This window comes from Anomaloglossus baeobatrachus, chromosome 6, assembly GCF_048569485.1.
Source record: "Anomaloglossus baeobatrachus isolate aAnoBae1 chromosome 6, aAnoBae1.hap1, whole genome shotgun sequence".
Classification (NCBI taxonomy): domain Eukaryota; kingdom Metazoa; phylum Chordata; class Amphibia; order Anura; family Aromobatidae; genus Anomaloglossus; species Anomaloglossus baeobatrachus.
Window position 1 is genome coordinate 183,965,122 of NC_134358.1, and position 20,371 is coordinate 183,985,492.

At 48.6% G+C, this 20,371-nt stretch overlaps 1 protein-coding gene across 1 annotated transcript in view; it reads left to right on the forward strand.

The window, feature by feature from the left end:
• Positions 1–19,680: 19,680 nt before the first annotated feature.
• The window catches only part of LOC142243854 (germ cell nuclear acidic protein-like), a 28,928-nt gene continuing 28,237 nt past the window's right edge, over positions 19,681–20,371 (forward strand). The window contains exons 1-4 of the mRNA XM_075316060.1: positions 19,681–19,752; positions 19,843–19,920; positions 20,060–20,144; positions 20,263–20,308. Of these exons, the coding sequence (XP_075172175.1) occupies positions 19,681–19,752; positions 19,843–19,920; positions 20,060–20,144; positions 20,263–20,308 (281 nt within the window). The remainder of the gene's footprint in view (positions 19,753–19,842; positions 19,921–20,059; positions 20,145–20,262; positions 20,309–20,371) is intronic.

Here is a 20,371-nt window from a genome sequence, read left to right on the forward strand (position 1 = left end):
GGGGTGTACTCACTTTTGTTACCAGTGGTTTAGACATTAATGACTGTGTGTTGTTATTTAGAGGGCATATCACATTTACAGTATTATACAAGCTGTATACTGACTACTGTACATTATATCAGTGTCAGATCTACAGTGTTGTCCCATGAAAAGGTATAATAAAATATTTTGAAAACTGTGAAGGGTGAATTCACTTTTGTGATATTCTGTAGTAATAATGTCCCCCACCCATGTGCCTCCACATAGTAATAACATCCCTCTCTATGCCTCCACATAGTAATAGTGCCCCCATATAGTAAATAATGGCCATCTCTGTTCCTACATATAGTAGTAGTAAAAAAAAACCTATGTGCCTTCACATAGTATTAGTGACTCCACATAGAAATTATGCCCCAACTGTTCAATGGCAGTAATAATAATATGATATTGATTCATTTATATAGCATCATTAATTCCACAGCATGTTACATACATTGGCAACACTGTCCCCATTGGGGTCACAATGTACAGTCCCTATCAGTATGTCTTTGGAGTGTGTGAGGAAACCCACAGAGAACATACAAATTCCTTGCAGATGTTGTCCTTGGTGGGATTTGATCCCAGGACCCCAGCGCTGCAAAGCTAACCACTGAGCCAATGTGCCGCCACATAGTAATAATAGCCACTCTCTGTCTCTATATTGTAATAATGCCCCCCATCCCTTTGTGCCACCACATAGTAATATTGCCACCATATAGTAATAATGACCCTCTCTGTGCCTCCACATAGTAATAGTGCCACCATATAGTAAATAATGGCCATCTCTGTGCCTCCCCATAGTAATAGTGCCACCATATAGTAATAATGACCCTCTCTGTGCCTCCACATAGTAATAGTGCCACCTATAGTAATAATGACCCTCTCTGTGCCTCCACATAGTAATAGTACCACCATATAGTAATATTGCCACCACATAGTAATAATCAACCTCTATATAGTAATAGTTTGCCCACATAGTAATAATGACCCTCTCCATGCCTCCAAATATTAATAGTGCCCCATACAGTAATAATGACCATCTTTGTACATTTACACAGTAAAAATTATTTTCTGTGCCTCTACATATCATTACCGCCCCCACATAGTAATAATGACCCTATAGTGCTCCCATACAATCATTCCCCACTACACCTTTGAGTTATTCCATTCATTGCCAATGAAAAAAAAGCAATACTAAAACACATCATACTGCTATCATAGATATGTCCTCCTACTCACTGCCGTCTGCTGCCGGACATGACCTGCATGACTTTGACGTTTGGCAGTCAGAAGGCCTGAAACAGCCTGTGGCCTGCCAGACTAAAGCGGGCTTTACACACTGCGATATCGGTCCCGATATCGCTAGCGTGGGTACCCGCCCCCATCTGTTGTGCGACACGGGCAAATCGCTGCCCGTGCCGCACAACATCGCCCAGACCCGTCACACATACTTACCTGCCCGGCGACGTCGCTGTGACCGGCGAAATGCCTCCTTTCTAAGGGGGCGGTCCGTGCGGCGTCACAGCGACGTCACTGAGCGGCCGCCCAATAGAAGCGGAGGGGCGGAGATGAGCAGGTGTAACATCCCGCCCACCTCCTTCCTTCCGCATTGTGGCCGGGAGGCAGGTAAGGTGAGCTTCCTCATTCCTGCGGTGTCACACGGAGCGATGTGTGCTGCCGCAGGAACGAGGAACAACCTCGTTACTGCTGCAGTAACGATTTTTGAGAATGGACCCCCATGTCACCGATGAGCGATTTTGCACATTTTTGCAACGATGCAAAATCGCTCATAGGTGTCACAGGCAACGGCATCGCTAATGTGCGTCACCAATTCTGTGACCCCAACGAGTTTGCATTAGCGATGTCGTAGCGTGTAAAGCCCCCTTAAGTGGTGGAGCAGGGAGCCGATTGCTCTCTGCTCTGCTGCCGTTTTTATCACCTGATACAGATACTGTTAATAGTGATATGGCACTTTTAGCATTTGCCAGATGGGCCGCCGGCCCTGCATTGGATGTAATTCTGAGTGTACTGTCTGAGACCTGACTTACACCATACACATGTGCTCGATGTACCTCTTATGCAATTTATAACTTTATTCACTACTGAAGGTGCAGAAACTCCATTGGAGCAACCTGTGCAGCCACTAGGGGCCCCAAGAGGTGAGGGGGCCACTTCCTTCTCCATAGCTTCTGTCACAGACACACAAAGTGCTGCATTACAATGTGCGATTGGATTGCAGGTCCATACTGTTCTTGCACAGTGGCCTTCTTCTGTCCACCCCTGCACTACCTAATGCCAAACCGCCATGTTTTGTCATGGATGTGTTTGAAATGCTAAATCCCAGCGCCATAACAACATGCTGGCAGTTCTGTGATCTCAAAACTAGTGGCTTGTTTCCTCCCCAAAACTTGCTTTTTCCCCCCTAAAACGAAAAAAAAACAAAAAACAAAACTTTCATTACCAGTTGTCGAATCATTTCTAATATTGCTCCTCTCAAAAGCCTAGTTTAGCCGTTACCATGGCCATCTTTTATACCACATAACTTATGTACAGTTTGTTTTTTCATGAATCTCCTACCATTGAATAGAATTATATTTTACTACTTTTTTTATCATACAAGACTAGCTAGCATAAATGACACTTTTTTCCCTATGGCTGGGGTGGGGTGGGGGGGGGGGGTTGTGGTAGATGGGGGGTAGGTATTACTTCAGAAGATTTACTGAATAGCCATATATTTAGCAAGAGAAGAATCACTGAGTTCTGTATCGCCATCTGCTGTTTATATGTGGTAGTGCAGCTTCATGACTTCTCTTTGTCTTACATTTTAGGGTCTGTTCACACTTATATCAGAGGCTCCATTGGCAGTCCCTGCAGCGATGTTCTTTCTGCCCAAATAACAGAAGACAGAAACACCAAAGGAATCTTATGGACCCTATTATATCTTAAAGGACATCTTACATTTTTTTAAGAAGTCTCCAAAACACTTTGAAGTTTTTGTAGCAGTTTTTTAGCATTTCTGTTCCAAATCAGACACTGGTTAGTTAATGCGCATGATCAGAATGCCCTATACTTCCGGTCAGGCAAACTAGACCTCTCTGAAGACGGGACGCGTACACCCAGCTTCATAGTGCACATGACCGGAAGTGCCTGGCATTATAATCATGAGCACTGACCCTAAGCCCGGCGTCTGAGGTGGTGACAATGGACATAGGCACATACATCATCGCATCGCTGATGACGCTGGGCAATGGGCATTGAATAGCATGTTATCACGAAACTGTAGGCATGCTAACATGCTAAGAGGGTGGACTAGTAGGGGTAAAATCACGCCCTTGCGACTAGTCTCTGCGCTTATTAGCATATCATAAAGTTTTTCTAAAGATTTTTTATGTATGTAAATGTCTATACTATTATAGGCTGGGACGGTTAGGCAGGGATTAGAAATGTGCACCCAGAACTGCTCGTGGTTCTGGGTGAATATTGCACCTGACAGGTTCACTTTAAGTTCCCTGATAGTTATAATGTAATGGTCAGAATATAATGTACAATCTTATTCAATACCTACCATCAAGGATCTTGAAAATCCAGAGATTTGATTCAGAAAGCATGTTAAAAATCAGAGGCCTACAGGTCAAAGCGGAGACCACCCCTTTGTCTGATCTTGCTAATCTGCCGTGTAGAGAGGCGCATCTTCCCCTCCCGTCATCACAATTTCTGCGCTATCCACAGCCTCAGGTCTCAGCAGGGGTATAAGTACAATAGGTGCCAGGGTTGCAATCGCACCTGGAGCCTAAGGGACCCTAAAAGTCCCCTTGGCCGATATGAAAAGACCAATGCTATTAAAGATTTATAACAATTGGGGACCCCATTGGAGGTTTTTTTATTGGGTCCCATGAGCTTCAAGTTATGCCATTGGGTCACGGATGCCGTTGGATAGAATGGTAGATCAGTATCCCTCTTCCACAGATTGTGCCTGTGAGTCTGAGACTCCTTGCACTGCCTGCCCAATGATGTCATTACATCTTGCTTGAAGTGCGGAGCCTAAGTACTCATACTCACAAATGGGAGCAGGGTGAGGTAAGTAGTGTTTAATTTATTTATTATTTATTATTTAAATGTCAGCACCTATGGAAACCCTCACATTGATTGGGGGGCTGGCTTTGGGGGCCATAATACTAAGTGGTGGGCTGGCATTGAGAGCCATCATACCCAGTAGGACCCTTGCATTCAGGGCCATCATACTGAATGTGGACTGGCATCGGGGGCCATCATACTAAGTGAGTTGCTGGCAATGGAGGCCATGACATTGGGTGGTTGGAACAGATGAGCGAGCGTGCTCGCCATTGCTCGTTATTTGATCAAACATCAGATTTCTCATGCATGAATCGAGTGCCGCTTATAATGAAAGTCAATAGGAAACTCAAGTGTCGCGGGCGGAGGAGGGGGCGCCGCGCTCTCCCACTGCTCGGGTCCGGCTGCTGCGGCCTGCTGCTGCCGCTGCTCGGTGGCTCGAGCGATGGGCCGGATCCCAGGGACTTGAGCGGCGTTCCTCGCCCGTGAGTGAAAGGGGATTGGGATTTGGGATTGTTTATTGTCCGTGACGCCACCCACGGTTGTGGTGATTTGTTGACACCACCGCTGCTCTGTATGGGGATCCCGGGAGTGGTGGTATGGAGCAGCTAGATGTGAGTCCTCCCCTCCGTGGGTAGGGGGGTTGGTTGTCCCGGGGCCCAGTGATGAGGTGGGTGATGCAGGGCTTGGTGGGGTGCAGGGACGCGGGGGGCAGCTCTGTGCCTTGCGGCACTGTGGTACTCACTCAGCCTGAGACGATGACACAGTTCTCGGTAAAACACACGGCTGGAAAGACGGTTCACACGGACGGCTGCACTTGCTTTCCCCAGTAGGTGACGGTGATAGTCCCTTTTTCCTGCACCTAAGATGATGATGGTTGCGATGGGTTCCCACCGGTAACCCGCTCCCCGGCTTGGATATGGGCCGGAGGAGCCCTACTTTGCCCGCAGGTGATGGCCCTGAGAAACTGGTGCCCTGGCGGTGGCGGTGTCTCTTCGTTACGGTTGGACTGTTGCCTTCAATCGGGACTTGGTTGTTAGGAGACAGACGTCCCCTTCACTGACAGATTTGGCAAATTATGGCGACTCCTAGCCTTGCCGGGATCCGAAAGGCCCCTGCCCTGGTGCTGACTGTTCTTCGTATACTGCTCCAGACCGCCGGGTCACCACCCGTCCGCGGTCCTTCCAGCAACCACCGAGCAGTCCCCCTGCAGACTATCACCGCCGTCTGCTGACCTTGCAGTCACTGTCCGGTGCACACACCCGGACCAACTTCAGGCTTCCTTACTCTTTTTCTCCAGCTCCTCTACCACTTCACTTCCTTCTGCTTTCACTTCCCTCACTCAACTCCCCTCTTCTTCCTGTCCAAACTCTATCTGCCTGGTTCCTCCCGCCTCCAGGGCTGTGTACTCCTCGGTGGGCGGAGCCAACCGCCTGGCCCACCCCCTGGTGTGAACATCAGCCCCTGGAGGAAGGCAACAAGGATTTTTGGTTAGCCTAGGTGTTCCTAACTGGGGTGTAGGGTGTGGTGGTGTTATGACCTGTGACCCCTGGCTTGCCCAGGGCTTCACATTCCCCCTTAGCAAAATGCAGACCGTCCGCGGGCTGCCCGTCCAACACCAGTTTTATTTTCTGAAAATATATAAAAGGTAAAACGGTAAACATAACAACTTATGACATCATCCCACATCGGGAGGTTCAGTACTTAAACGTTACAACGGTCTACGGTTACGGTCTCCGCTCTCTCCCACCCAAGCAACCTGGCCCTGATGCTGCCCCTAAAGCCCAGGCAGCACCCCTTGACCCCAGTCCAGCACAAGTTACCCGAGCGGGATCTATCCTTCCCCTCCAGAGGGTAGCCACCGGTTCCTGTGGTGGCTGGGCCCCAGCCTGCTCCGCTGTGGGCCCTCCCTCCAACCTGCCTCTCCGGAGGCGGCAACTGCGGAAACGGTAACGGTAAAACAACTTATTTACATGCCACTTAACGTTTGTGGTTGCCCTGCAAGTTCACGGGCTTGTCCATGGAAAGTTCTCCATGCAACTTTTTTTCAAATGGTCCCCACGGGGACAACGGTGCCGGCAACGGCCGGTTCTCTCAATCACGATCAGACAATCTGGTAACTGTTCGGTTATCATTTTTGCTTATCATTATTTCCAACTTTTAAACACACTGGTGGTCCCAACGGGGACGGTGCAACGGTGCTCCGCTGCCGTTACTGTGCACTTCCGTCCTCCTCACCCGGCTCTGGGTGGAAGAACACGGGCACCAGCCCCTCCAGCGCATAGCAAGCGCGGCGAGGAAGGGCCGCCCGATACCCGTTGTTTCCACTCCGGGGGATGTAAGTGGCCTCCGTGCCCTGCAGAGCGACGACTCCTTCATCTTCCTCCGAGACGGGCTCGGTGTCAGGCCCGGAATCACTATCGTCCGTCTCTGCGCCAGGCGGGTTGCCGCCAGCAGCCGCAGCTTCCAGGCTTGTCACTCTCTCGGCCACGGTCACGAAGGGGTGTGCGCCCGATGGGCCAGGCGCAGCACGGTGTACGGGCAAGGAGGGCAGAGGTGGCATGGGTGCCAGGGGTAGACCGGGTCCCTCAGCCGCAGCGGCCGGTCCCTCGGGGACATAGGGGCGTGGGTCACTCACCAGCTCCTCCATCATGGCCTCCATTCCATACACTCGTGCAACTGCAGCTGCATCCTCCACCTCTGCGGTCCACTGTTCCATCAACCGGCAGATCTGGTCCCGGTAGTGTCGGCAGATCCCTGCCGTCCGGGCCCTCAGCCATGCCGCTGTTCCGGGCACCGGTTCGGTAGCCTCCGCATAGCTAGGGGGAGCGGCCATTCTTTACAGGGGTCGGTGGATCGTGGGGCCCCAGCGTCCTTATCTGTATAGCCGCGGCTACATGCGGCCAGCCGCCATTCCGTCTCCCTTAGCTTCTTTCCGGCCCCTCCTCTCTCGGGGCGGAGTTTTGGCCGTCGCGCCTCTGCTACTCGAGAAGACGCTCGAGCGGGAACTTTTCGCGCCAAAGATGGCGACTTCTGAAAATTTTCAGCCGGATACCTCCGGCGGTCACAAGGCGCACCTCTACTCAACGGCAGAGCGGTAAGATCCTGTTCGTGACGCCAAGTTGTCGCGGGCGGAGGAGGTGGCTCGAGCGATGGGCCGGATCCCGGGGACTCTAGCGGCGTTCCTCGCCCGTGAGTGAAAGGAAAGGGGATTGAGATTTGGGATTGTTTATTGTCCGTGACGCCACCCACGGTTGTGGTGATTTGTTGACACCACCGCTGCTCTGTATGGGGATCCCGGGAGTGGTGGTATGGAGCAGCTAGATGTGAGTCCTCCCCTTCGTGGGTAGGGGGGTTGGTTGTCCCGGGGCCCAGTGATGAGGTGGGTGATGCAGGGCTTGGTGGGGTGCAGGGACGAGGGGGGCAGCTCTGTGCCTTGCGGCACTGTGGTACTCACTCAGCCTGAGACGATGACACAGTTCTCGGTAAAACACACGGCTGGAAAGACGGTTCCCACGGACGGCTGCACTTGCTTTCCCCAGTAGGTGACGGTGACAGTCTCTTTTTCCTGCACCTAAGATGATGATGGTTGCGATGGGTTCCCACCGGTAACCCGCTCCCCGGCTTGGATATGGGCCGGAGGAGCCCTACTTTGCCCGCAGGCGCTGGCCCTGAGAAACTGGTGCCCTGGCGGTGGCGGTGTCTCTCCATTATGGTTAGACTGTTGCCTTCAATCGGGACTTGGTTGTTAGGAGACAGACGTCCCCTTCACTGACGGATTTGGCAAATTATGGCGACTCCTAGCCTTGCCGGGATCCGAAAGGCCCCTGCCCTGGTGCTGACTGTTCTTCGTATACTGCTCCAGACCGCCGGGTCACCACCCGTCCGCGGTCCTTCCAGCAACCTCCGAGCAGTCCCCCTGCAGACTATCACCACCGTCTGCTGACCTTGCAGTCACTGTCCGGGGCACACACCCGGACCAACTTCAGGCTTCCTTACTCTTTTTCTCCAGCTCCTCTACCACTTCACTTCCTTCTGCTTTCACTTCCCTCACTCAACTCCCCTCTTCTTCCTGTCCAAACTCTATCTGCCTGGTTCCTCCCGCCTCCAGGGCTGTGTACTCCTCGGTGGGCGGAGCCAACCGCCTGGCCCACCCCCTGGTGTGAACATCAGCCCCTGGAGGAAGGCAACAAGGATTTTTGGTTAGCCTAGGTGTTCCTAACTGGGGTGTAGGGTGTGGTGGTGTTATGACCTGTGACCCCTGGCTTGCCCAGGGCGTCACACAAGCATTTTTAAACTCAGATGCTCAATCGAGTAATGACCAGTGGCAAGCACTTTCGCTCATCAGTAGTGCCTGACATTGGGGGCCATCCTACTGAATACATGGTTATTGGAACATCATAATGAGGTGCCATCATACTGTGTAGGTAGGTGGCTGAGGGGAACCAATAAACTGTGTGGGGTGGGGGGTGATGGGGTATCATACAGAGGGGGTGATTATAAGGGATTATAATGAGTGGGGGCTGAGGGGGCATCATACTGAGTGGGGGCTATGGGAGTATTATAATAGGGGACATCAAACTGTGTGGGGTCTGAGAGGGGCATTGTGCTGTGTGGGAGTATCATACTGAGTGGGAACCATCATACTTAATGATGGCTGTGTGGGCATCATACTGAGTGGGTACCATCATATTATTATTATTATTATTATTATTATTATAGTGCCAATTATTCCATGCTGCTTTACATGTGAAAAGGGGTATACATAGTAGGGACAAGTACAATAATCATAAACATACAAGGCACAGACTGGTACAGGAGGAGAGAGGATCTTTCCCACGAGGGCTCACAGTCTACAAGGGATGGGTGAGGATAGAGATGATCGTGCGGTGCTATAGTGGACTGAGGGTAACGGCAGGTTATAGGCTTGTTGGAAGAGGTGGGTCTTCAGGTTCCTTTTGAAGCTTTTCAAGGTAGGCGAGAGTCTGATATGTTGTGGCAGAGCGTTCCACAGCATGGGGGATGCACGGGAGAAATCTTGTATGTGGTTGTGGGAAGAGGAGATGAGAGGGGAGTAGAGAAGGAGATCTTGTGAGGATCGAAGGTTACGTGCCGGTAAGTACCGGGAGACTAGGTCACAGATGTAAGGAGGAGACAGGTTGTGGATGGCTTTGAAGGTCATGGTTAGGGTTTTGAACTGAAGTCGTTGGGCAATGGGAAGCCAGTGAAGAGATTGGCAAAGAGGAGAGGTCGGGGAGTAGCGGGGGGACAGATGGATTGGTCGGGCAGTATAATATAGGATAGATTGTAGGGGTGCAACACTGATAGAAGGGAGGCCACAGAGCAGGAGGTTGCAATAGTCCAGGCGGGAGATAATAAGGGCATGCACTAGGGTTTTTGCTGCTTCTTGGGAAAGGAATGTTCGAATCCGGGAAATATTTTTGAGTTGGAGGTGTGGGAATATTATACTCTGTGTGCAGGGTCAGTTTTGAAAGCATAAAAATCTATAATGACTATGAAAGAGATTTCATGGTTGAGAAATAAATAGGTCTAAATAGGGGCTTAATTACTTTGTATGTGTGGCAATACACGTCTCTCTTCCTGTCTATAAAAGTTGTGATAGATGACCCCCCGCCTACTTCACTGAATATTTTTCTTAAAGCAGAGCAAGTAAAACTTTTTCTATGGGGCCCCAAGAATTTTATGTATTACCCTTTTAAAAATTTTATCAGTTTCACTGTATAATAAAAAACATTTAATTCCTAAAACTATAACACTGCTCCACCCTATATGCGCCATCATATCACCGCCTTCACCAGCCCACCACCATGGTATAGTGTAGCAGGGCATTTCAGGCAACAAGCATACCTCCCAACTTTTGAAGAAAGGAAAGAGTGACAAAGCATGCGGCGTATGCAGCGCGCCGTGGCAAATTTTGACCACGCCCCCTAGCCACACCCATTTGGCAGTAAGGGTCATTCAGCAGATGTCTCGGACTGTTCGTTGGTAGTCATAGCAGCCAGAATTTTCTTATATTTATATGTGTCACTATATGACATGTTGCTTATTTGTGCCTATAGGCCGTGGTCACACGTTGCTTAAATCCTGTTTCTTTTTGTTTCTGCCGCTGTCTGCACCAAACTACACAATAACAATCTTCTCTGATTTTTCCATTTTTGCTGAGTTTTTTATGCCTTTTCTCCATTATTTAATGTGTTTTTGGTTCAGATGCGAATCTGCATTTTTAAGTGTTGTTATTGTAGAGAGAAGCTTTTTCCTGCATTTTTTTAAGCTCCACATAGAAACCTCCAGAGAAAAAAAAACGCAGAGTTCAGCAGCATCTTCTCACGGAATCACATCCTCCTTACTTGGACAATTAAACACAGTAGAATATATGTGTGAAAAAAAACAGCAGAAAAAAAAATGTAGCATTTACACTACATGTGAACATGGACTAAATTGTCCAAGCAAAGTGGATGAGACGTCATGAAATCTCCGCCCCTGGTGTCTAAAGATGCCGCTGAACTGTGCGGTTTTGGTGGTTTTTTTTTCTTTATAAGTTTCAGGATTCACATCTGCAACAAACATGTATCAAATAAGGGGACAATGCATAAAAATACTGCAAACACGCAATAATCAGAGAAGATTGTTATTGCGCTCGTGGTACGAACACCTGCAGAAAAACTGCAGCATTTACGCTACGTGTGAACATGGCCTCAGCAATACATTTTTATTACATTTTTTATGGGTTTTAATAAAGAAAAATAATAAATTGCCCCATTTTTTTCCCGCCATTTACCAATCCCCATAAATAATCTAATTGCTGTGTTGTTCGGGTCGTTACGATTACAGGGACACCAAATATGTCCATGTTATTTGCTGATTTGTGATGTTTATTATTTTATAAAAAAAAGTGTAATAAAATTACATTATTCTATTTTTTTTATTAGTTTTAGTAATTTTATTAGAAGAACAAAAAACATTCTTTTCCTCTCTCTCTAGAATAAAGGAGATAGAGACACTGCTGTGTACAATGGAGCTCTGTGTCCTGAGTACTCTGCTGTGTTAGCAGAGGCGTCATTGTAGGTTCATTTATGTAAAATCCTCCCTCTGACATTGTCTTTCTTAGTGGCTCAATGGCTAGAGCAGCTAGGAAAGCTAGGAGGGCTGCTGGACACATGCTTGAAAGTTGCTGGTTTGAGTCCAAGGTTGTGAAAATAAAAAAAAAGTTGTATTTGTATTTTTTTTCCTCATTTCTTTATAGTAGTTTTATGGGAAGAAATGAATCTGATTTTTTCCTTCACCTACAAAGAGATGCACTATCTATCTATCTATCTCTCTATGATTCTATCTATCACTCTATCTATTATCTATTATATATCTATCATGTATCATGTATCTATCCATCTATCTATATGTCTATCTATTTATCTATCATGAATGTATCTATCTATTATGTATCTATATATCCCTCTATCATCCATCCATCCATCCTTTTATCATCCATCCATCCCTCTATCATCCATCCATCCCTCTATCATCTATCTATCTATCTATCATCCATCCATCCATCTTTTCAGCTGAATAATCAGCTTCTGTTTTCCCTCCTGCAATATAGAGGTCAAGATTACCAAATCTTCCCACATTTTTCAATACAGGCAGTGTCTCAGTGGTAGAGCTGCTGCCTATGGAACAATATTCACAGGTTTGAGTCCTGGCTGCCCCGATAATGCAGGGAGAAGTTAATTTAACTTATTCACTGCACTGAGGGGAGGAGCTGGGACATCAGCTGTGAGCCACAGGACTGCTGGACATACCTCTAAAATCGGGGCAGTCCCACAGAATCCGGGACGGTTGGGAGGTATGCTATTGATAATCTATTGACCTCTGTCTGTGCAATATAACTTTGATTGTGCTGCTAGATACTTTAATTGTGCAATAGCTATTGGTTTGGTGCAATATATATATACAAATTTATTATTTTTTTTCTATTATGCAATATTGGTTTTTATAGATGCAAGAAGCCTCCATATCTTGGATTAAACAATGCAATAGATATATAAAAATAATTTTCTGGAGGGATATACATATTTTTACATCAGTGGATTTGTGCAATAACTCACATTTTTTATGGGGATTATCTTGTATTTATTGAAGTTATTTATTGTATTGCATATTGTTAATAATTAAACCTATATGCACTTTATTGTTGCACTTTGCACAGGTGATCTTTTGTGAGCAATTTATTATTTTCTCCACGGATGCCTCTTTCTGGATTGCATTTTGCTGGTGTCATTTTTTACCAGAATTGTTCCTTTATTGTTTAATAAAATTTATTTGAACCACATCTCGGTTTTGTTTTTTGTTTGTACTACTTACGGATAGTATAGACAGAAGGGTAGTCAGACAAGCCAGGGTCAGGAAACTGGAGGACATGACAGGACACAGGGAGTAAGCAGAAACGCAGTCAAGTCACAGGCCAAGGGTCAGAATTCTTGGAGAGTACATATTAGATTCAGGGAGCAGATAGACACGTGGTCAGGAAACAGTCTGATGCCAGGAGGTCACGACAAGAATAGAGATCGGGCAGAGAGGAGTCAATCAATGGTCCGGGGTCAGGAAACTTAGATGAGAACACAAACCAAGAGCACAACTGCAGAACCAGAGAGTACGACTGGCAAGGTTCCTGCTCAGTAATGACACAGAGAAATTACCAGGAAGGCGTAACACCTAAGTTAATCAGCACCTCCCAGAACCTACATGGATTCCTGTGCTGTCAAACAACCTGTCAGCTAGAGCTCAAAGAACACAGTAAAGCATCTACAAATGCAAGATGCTCTACACAAAGGAAACATGTCACTGCCAGCTCAGAAGTTCAGGAAGGTGCGGTAGAGCATCACCTGTGTGCAAGATGCTCTGCACAATGGGATTGTGACACCGACATTGCGCTGTGAGAAATTGATCCCTGGTCTACAGTGGGACCACTCGGGCAGTTGCGGAGGGAACTATACTTGGGACCAGTGGTACAAATTTGGCAGCTATCCCAGGATATCCATGAGCACATCTATAAAAACCGTGACGTAACAGCGTTGTGCCTGCCAGCATAACCGGCACAGGTGAGTGCAAACCCACTACCTTTTTATCATCACCTGAAAGCATTTACACACAGAAGCGCTCCTGCTTTATCCTTTTCATGTCCATATTATATTCACAACAGAACATAGAACACAGATCAGAAGGGGACATTTTCCAGTGCATTTAAAAAAATACCTATTTTAAAAATTGATGATAGTAACAAAACTAAAAAATATGTTAAGCCCGGGCCACGGCTCCTAATGTATACTAATGTATAGCATCCACTATTCTATCACAACAATCTGTAAACATCTGGGAAGTGATGAGACAATTGCTGGAGTTTTAGGAGAGAAACATTATTATTATTATTATTATTATTGCACCATTTATTACATTTACATGTGAAAAGGGGCACAGATAGACAAGCACAATAATCATGAACAATACAAGGCACAGACTGCAACAGGAGGAGAGAGGACCCTGCCCGCGAGGGCTCACAGTCTACAGGGGATTGGTCAGGGTACAGTAGGTGAGGGTAGGGGTGGTTGTGTGACGCTATAGTAGACTGAGGAGGATGGGTGAGGATACAGTAGGTGAGGCCATAGCTGGACGTGCGGTGCTACAGTGAACTGAGGGTTACTGCAGATTGTAGGCTTGTCGGAAGAGGTGGGTCTTCAGATTCCTTTCGAAGGTTTCCAAGGTAGGCGAGAGTCTGATGTGTTGGGGTAAAGAGTTGCGGCGTATGGGTGAGGCGTGGGAAAAATCTAGTATGCGATTGTGGGAAGAGGAGATGATAGGGTAAAAAAAAAATAAAATGGGGTTCATCTTATAATCCGGTGGTGTCTTACCAGAGGGGGTGGCAGCGGTGGTGGTGGAACAGGGTGATGCTGCGGGTGGTGGGTGTCCCAGATGCTGGCCCAGAAACTGTCGGCTGGGTTGGTGCTGGGGCTGCGGCGGCGGCTCGGGCAGATGTGCTGGTGCTGGGGCAGCTGTTCTGGGGCTCAGGCTGTGGCGGCGATGTTGGCTGGGACTGCGGCTGGTGAGAGCTTCAAAGAAATGGCACCTGGAGTCAGTGAGTGCGCAGATTGAGCAAGTGCGACCTCCGGGCATCATTTTCCTTTAGTCCGCTGCTGGGAGATCAATGGGCCAGAGGCAGAGCATGCACAGATGAGATCTTGAGCCGAGAGCATCCTCTGCACATGCGCCGACTCCAGGCTCCCATTATTTAAAGTCCGCACCACCCGCCTCACAGCCCCAGCACCAGCAGCCGCAGACCCCACACCAAGTGCCGCAGACCCCACACCAGCCGCCGCAGACTCTGCACAGCCACCACAGACCCCACACAAGCCGCCGCAGACTCTGCACAGCCACCGCAGACCCCACACAAGCCACCGCAGACCCCATACAGACACTGCAGCACCTACCCAGCCGCCTTAGCATTCCCCCGCCCTCCTGCGACCCCTCTCCACCACCTCCAGGAAGCTACATTTAGATTTTAAGACACACCCCTCACTTTCCTCCCAAATATTTGTGAGGAAAAGTGCATCTTAAAATCCAATAAAGACAGTATTTATTATTGAAATATGTTGCATGAATGTGTCAGTGGATAGGTTGTCTCACACTCTTAAACGTCTAATTATGCTATAATTATTGGGTGAATCATGAATGCTATTAAGCCTCGTGAGTGATCAGTCTAGTGCTCCTGCTAATTTATATATAATTTGCCACTGATCAAATGACTGTTATGCCTATGAGACTCTGACTTAATTCAGACTTGACTGAATTTATCAAGAACTTTCTGGGGTTATGTCTGGTGGTGGATACCCAATCAGTTGGTAGGTAGGGACATTAGAGCGATAGCCGAAGTGGAGCGAGGGCACCACAAATCATAGGGTGTCTAATCTCTGCTGCCAGGTAAGGAACAGTAAAGGATGAGCCTCCTTATCCCTGAGATTAATCCCAGGCCACTTTGCCTTAATCTCCAGGCCATCACTGCACCTCTACCCTCACTACTTTAAACCATCTGATTTATCCCGTGTGCACTTTACACAGCGCTCAAGGTTTTTTTGGACCTTTTTTTAATATTTAATATTAATAAAGTATCAATTTGTAGGTGGACTACCTCGGTTTCTTAGATTGTAGGGGTGGAAATCACAGAGTGGGTGAGGAAGTCAGGCTTAATGCTGTGCTAAAAAACACAATTTCAGGAGATGTGATCAATTCCTTTCTTTATTTTCACAGGTCAACGCGTTTCAAAGGCATCTCCGCCTTCTTCATCAGGACACTCTGTGATTTCCATTGCAATATCGGGGCTGCGGCTGACCATTTTATGCATTTATTTGCTTTATGCCTATAAGGAGTTGTGCCTCTCACAACTGTAACAGGTGAGTATCTGTCTTACTTTTTATACCCACCTGTCTATCAGATAAGACCCTATTTTGCGCTTCTTTTCCACAGCTCTGTTTGATAGATTGTAGGGGTGGGAGAGTGTTAGAATGGAGGCCAGAAAGCAGGAGGTTGCAGTAGTCGAGGCGGGAGATGAGGCCTGCATTAGTGTTTTTGCAGATTCTTGGTCAAGAAATATATGGATTTTGGAAATGTTTTTGAGCTGGAGCCTTCAGGAGGTGGAAAGGGCTTGGATGTGTGGCTTGAAGAAGAGAGCAGAGATGAGGGTTGTCCCCAGGCAGCAAGCACCCAGTGCAGGGGAGAGTGAACATCCATTGACTTTGATGGATAGGTCAGGTGGAGTGGTAGAGTGAGATGGGGGAAAGATGATGAACATCACCTTGTTCTTGTCTGATGTAGGATTCTTGTTGCTCCATAATCAGAGTCCTTTCAATTCTCAATGCCAGGGCCGACGTCAGCACCCGCACACCCAGGCAAATGCCAGAGCCCTGGACAGCCAGGGGGCCCACTCACCGTGTTCAGTCCTGCAGGCCCCGGGCTGAGTTCCGCGGACTGCAGTGCTTGGGCTGCCTCCGCACTATCCTGAATCCTTGATAGTGCGGTTGCCGGCCCTTTAATCCACACTGGCACATAGTATTCACTGCTGAATGCTCCATACTCCACCTGGATTGAAGTTCATCTGTAGGCGGAGCTACCGCACGGTGTGCTGCAGTCCCACAGATGAAGAGGAGCCGCAGCGCAGCTCCAGCCAGCGTTCCCCAGCACACTGACCACTGCGTATGTCCTCCCAAACTGTATGGCCCCCTCCACCTGAACTGTATGTTCCACCCCCCCGATCTATATGGGACCCCCCCTCCTGAGCTGTACGTTCCACTCCACAGATTTATGTGGGAGCCCCCCATCCTGAGCTGTATGTTCCACTCCCCTGATCTCTATGGGCCCCCACTCCTGATCTGTATGAGCCCTCATTCCTGAGCTGTATGTTTCCCCACTCCTGAGCTGTATGGGCCCTCTCAGAGCAGTAGATGCCCCCTTGAGCTGTATGGGACACCCAGAGAGATATATGTTGCCAACCCAAAGCCATATGCGCTGCCATCCCAGAGCTGAATGTGCTGCCACCTCAAAGTCGTATGCACTTCTACCCCAGAGCCATATGTGCTGCCCCCCAGAGCCGTATGTGCTGCCCCCCAGAGCCGTATGCACTGCTACCCCAGAGCCGAATGTGTTGCTACCCCAGAGCCAAATGTGCTGCCCACCAGAGCCGTATGCGCTTCTACCCCAGAGCCGAATGTGCTGCCCCTCAGAGCCGTATGTGCGGCACCCAGAGCCGTATGCACTGCTACCCCAGAGCCGAATGTGCTGCTACCCCTGAGCCATATGTGCTGCCCAAAAGAGCTGTATGCACTTCTACCCCAGGGCCATATGTGCTGCCCCTCAGAGCCGTATGTGCGGCCCCCAGAGCCGTATGCTCTGCTACACTAAAGCCGAATGTGCTGTTACCTCAAAGCCGTATGTGCGGCCCCCAGAGCCGTATGCACTGCTACCCCAGAGCCGAATGTGCTGTTACCCCAGAGCCATATGTGCTGCCCACCAGAGCCGTATGCACTTCTACCCCAGAGCCATATGTGCTGCCCCTCAGAGCCGTATGTGCGGCCCCCAGAGCCGTATGTGTACCGCCCCGGGGCTCGGCCGGCTGCCGAGCCTCTCGGATCCGTGCTCGTCGGTGGGTGGCTCGAGCTCTCCACGGACCCAGGGGGGTCACGTCGCTCTTAAAGGGGGTTGGTGCTACATGTAGGGACTTCGGTGGGGAGGTCCATGGCCGGAGCCGCCGTGGTTTGCAGGGATTTAAGTACGTGACACCACCAACGGGTTGTGGTGAATGGATGGACACCACCGCTGCCGTTGACTAGGCTCCCGGGGACGGTGTTGCGCAGCTTGGTGTTGACGCCCTCCGTGGGTAGGGGGATGATGGTCCCGGGGGCCCGAGGGAGGTGCTGAGGCGAGGGGATGAATGCGTGCTGGGGTGTTGGTGCGGCGCGGTGCGCGGCCCGAAGGCACTGGTGTACTCACTACGATAAACACGCTGGAGTCTCTGGTAAACCAAACAAGATGGTGAACGGTGCCCGTAGCCGGCTGTTTTTCCCCTTAACAGGTTGGTGGTTTCCGCCTTTCTCCTGCACCTCTCTTGTGTAAAACTCACGACTCCTATGCCTGAGCAATGGTAGTCCGCTCCCCGGGTTGCTATGTGTTGGGAGAGCATTCTTTGCCCGCAGACGCTGGCCCCTCGGGTCTCTATGCCTGGGCGCTGGCTTTACCCCTATGGTTGGGCTGTTGTCTTCAGTCGGGTCTTATGTGGGAAAGGTCCTAAAGTCCAGTCCTCAATCAGTTGATTTGACTCGGCCCGGTTGTTTCTGGGCCTCGTACTGGGTCTGAGTACCCCTCCTGGTGCTCCAGTTTCCAATCGGTTCCCCGGTTCGGTACCGGCGGGCCACCGCCCGTCCCCGGTCTCTACAGTTCCACCGGCTGTAATCCCAGCTCCTGCAGGCAGCCACCACCATCTGCCTCCTTGCCAGAGGTGACTGGGCTCCAACCCAGACACCTGGTGTAGACTTTGGCAGGCCTGAGCACAGGTCTGCCCTTGAACTTGACTCCACTTCACTCCACTGTCAAAGCTCAGCTTTCACTAACTGTTTTCCCGCCTCCAGGCCTGTAAACTCCTCAGTGGGTGGAGCCAACTGCCTGGCTCCGCCCCTTCCTGGTGTGAACATCAAACCCGGAGGGAGGTGACAAGGGTTTTGTAGTTTGGCTGCTGTCACCTTACTAAGGGGGGGGGATGTGGGACTACCTGGGACGACCTGGCTAGTCCAGGGCGTCACATTTGCACTGCTACACTAAAGCCGAATGTGCTGCTACCTCACAGCCGTATGTTCTGACATACCAGAGCTCTATGCTACCCACCCCAGTAATCTGTATGCCCCCCACAGCTCTATGTCACCCCAGTAACATCTAAACCCCCAGTAATCTGTATGCCCCTAACCTTTCCAGTCATTTATATACTATAGCCCCCAGCCCCTCCTGTGATGTATACACAGCAGTGTCAGTGTGCTCTGTGTGCGGCCGTGTCTGTTAGTGACGGCCACCAATCATTGCGGCACAGCCACATGCCCAGGAGGAGCTGGACTGGAGACAAGGGGGGGAGGTGAGGAGGCTGCTGCCGGCTTCCCTATGCTAATAATATCTGTAATATATCTGTGTGTGTATGTATGATGTGTATCTATGTATGTCCCTGTATATGACTGTATAGATTTATGTCTGTTTATATGTGTTTTTCTGAATTTCTCTTCAAATATGTATATACATATGCCTGTATATGTACGTATCTGTGTATATGTACATATGCCTGTATGTGTACGTATCTGTGTATATGTACGTATGCCTGTATGTGTACGTATCTGTGTATGTGCGTTTCTGTGTGTGCATGGGGCCCACTGAGACTCTTTCGCCCGGGGCCCAAAAAAACCTGACATAAGAAGAAAGAGAGCACTAATTAGAGAAGCAGCCGAGAGGACGGTGCTTCGGTCAGATGAGACAAAAGTAGAACTTTTTGGGCTAGATGCAAAACGCTATGAAGATCGGGCAAATATTTCCCCCTCTAGAAGATGAGCAGTAATAATTGTAGTGAAAGGTGTTAACTCAGTGGGGAGTGAATACAAATGCACATCATAATTTTCAAATACATAGTTTTAAAATATTTAGAAACCCGTGTATCATTTCCTTTACACTTCACAAAATCTTAGTATTTACTGTTGGTAAATCACATAAAATACTAATAAAATACATTTACGTTTGTGGGTATAACATAGAAAAGTGGAAAAGTTCATGGGGTATGAATACTTTTTCCTATTTTGCACTGTCCATGTCCATCCATCAGAACGCCGGGTGTTGCTGATGTTACAATATCCGGGCAGTAGAATGATACAATGATGTCATACAAGTTATGACATCACAATGTGAAGAGCTGATAAAAGTTCCGCTCTCGGCCTCTTCCTCCTTTGAGGGTTTATAGAAGTTGAGGAGTGAGGATATTTTTTGCAATTCTGATTGAGAAAAATGTCTAGTTATAAGCGCAAACGTCGCTTTATTATTGAGTCTACTACAGACGGCAGCGGTATAGGTGACCAGGTGAGCGGCGGATTCTGGAATATTTTGTCTTTTTAAAATTCTGGAAATTTTAAGATTTTTTTTTCAACTTTTTCTTCTTCTTCTTCCTAGTTACTGGTAAACAAAAAATGCCGCAGAGTTGTTGCGTCCGACACTGAGGACAGCAGCGAAGATGAGAATCTCCATCAGGTGAGCGCTCGCTTCTCTCCAGCACGGTCCGTGGCTCCGGCGTCTAGTGGGAGATCGGTGGCCGCCGCATTGTGATTATTCCGCTATATCGCTGATTATTCATTCTTATAGTTCGGGTCTTTATGTTTCTTTCTTCCAGTCTCATCCACTTATTCGGAGGTCTCCATGGAGCCTTGAAGATGAAGATGGCGGCTCTGGCCCTCACTTGTTATACATAGAGACAGGTCTGTAACAAAGAATCTAGAAGGATCAGAAACTCCTTCCTGCAAAAAAAAGACTTTTTATTGATTATGAAAACTGAACGACAAAGAAGTAAATGATGAAATTTGTTCTTTTCTCCAGAGCCCGATTCTCCAAGATTCAGTTTTGTGCAGGAGGAGACAGCGAGGTAATGTATTTGTTACGTCCGGGTGGTGGAAACTCTGGACCGTACACCGGTTTCCCCTGAGGA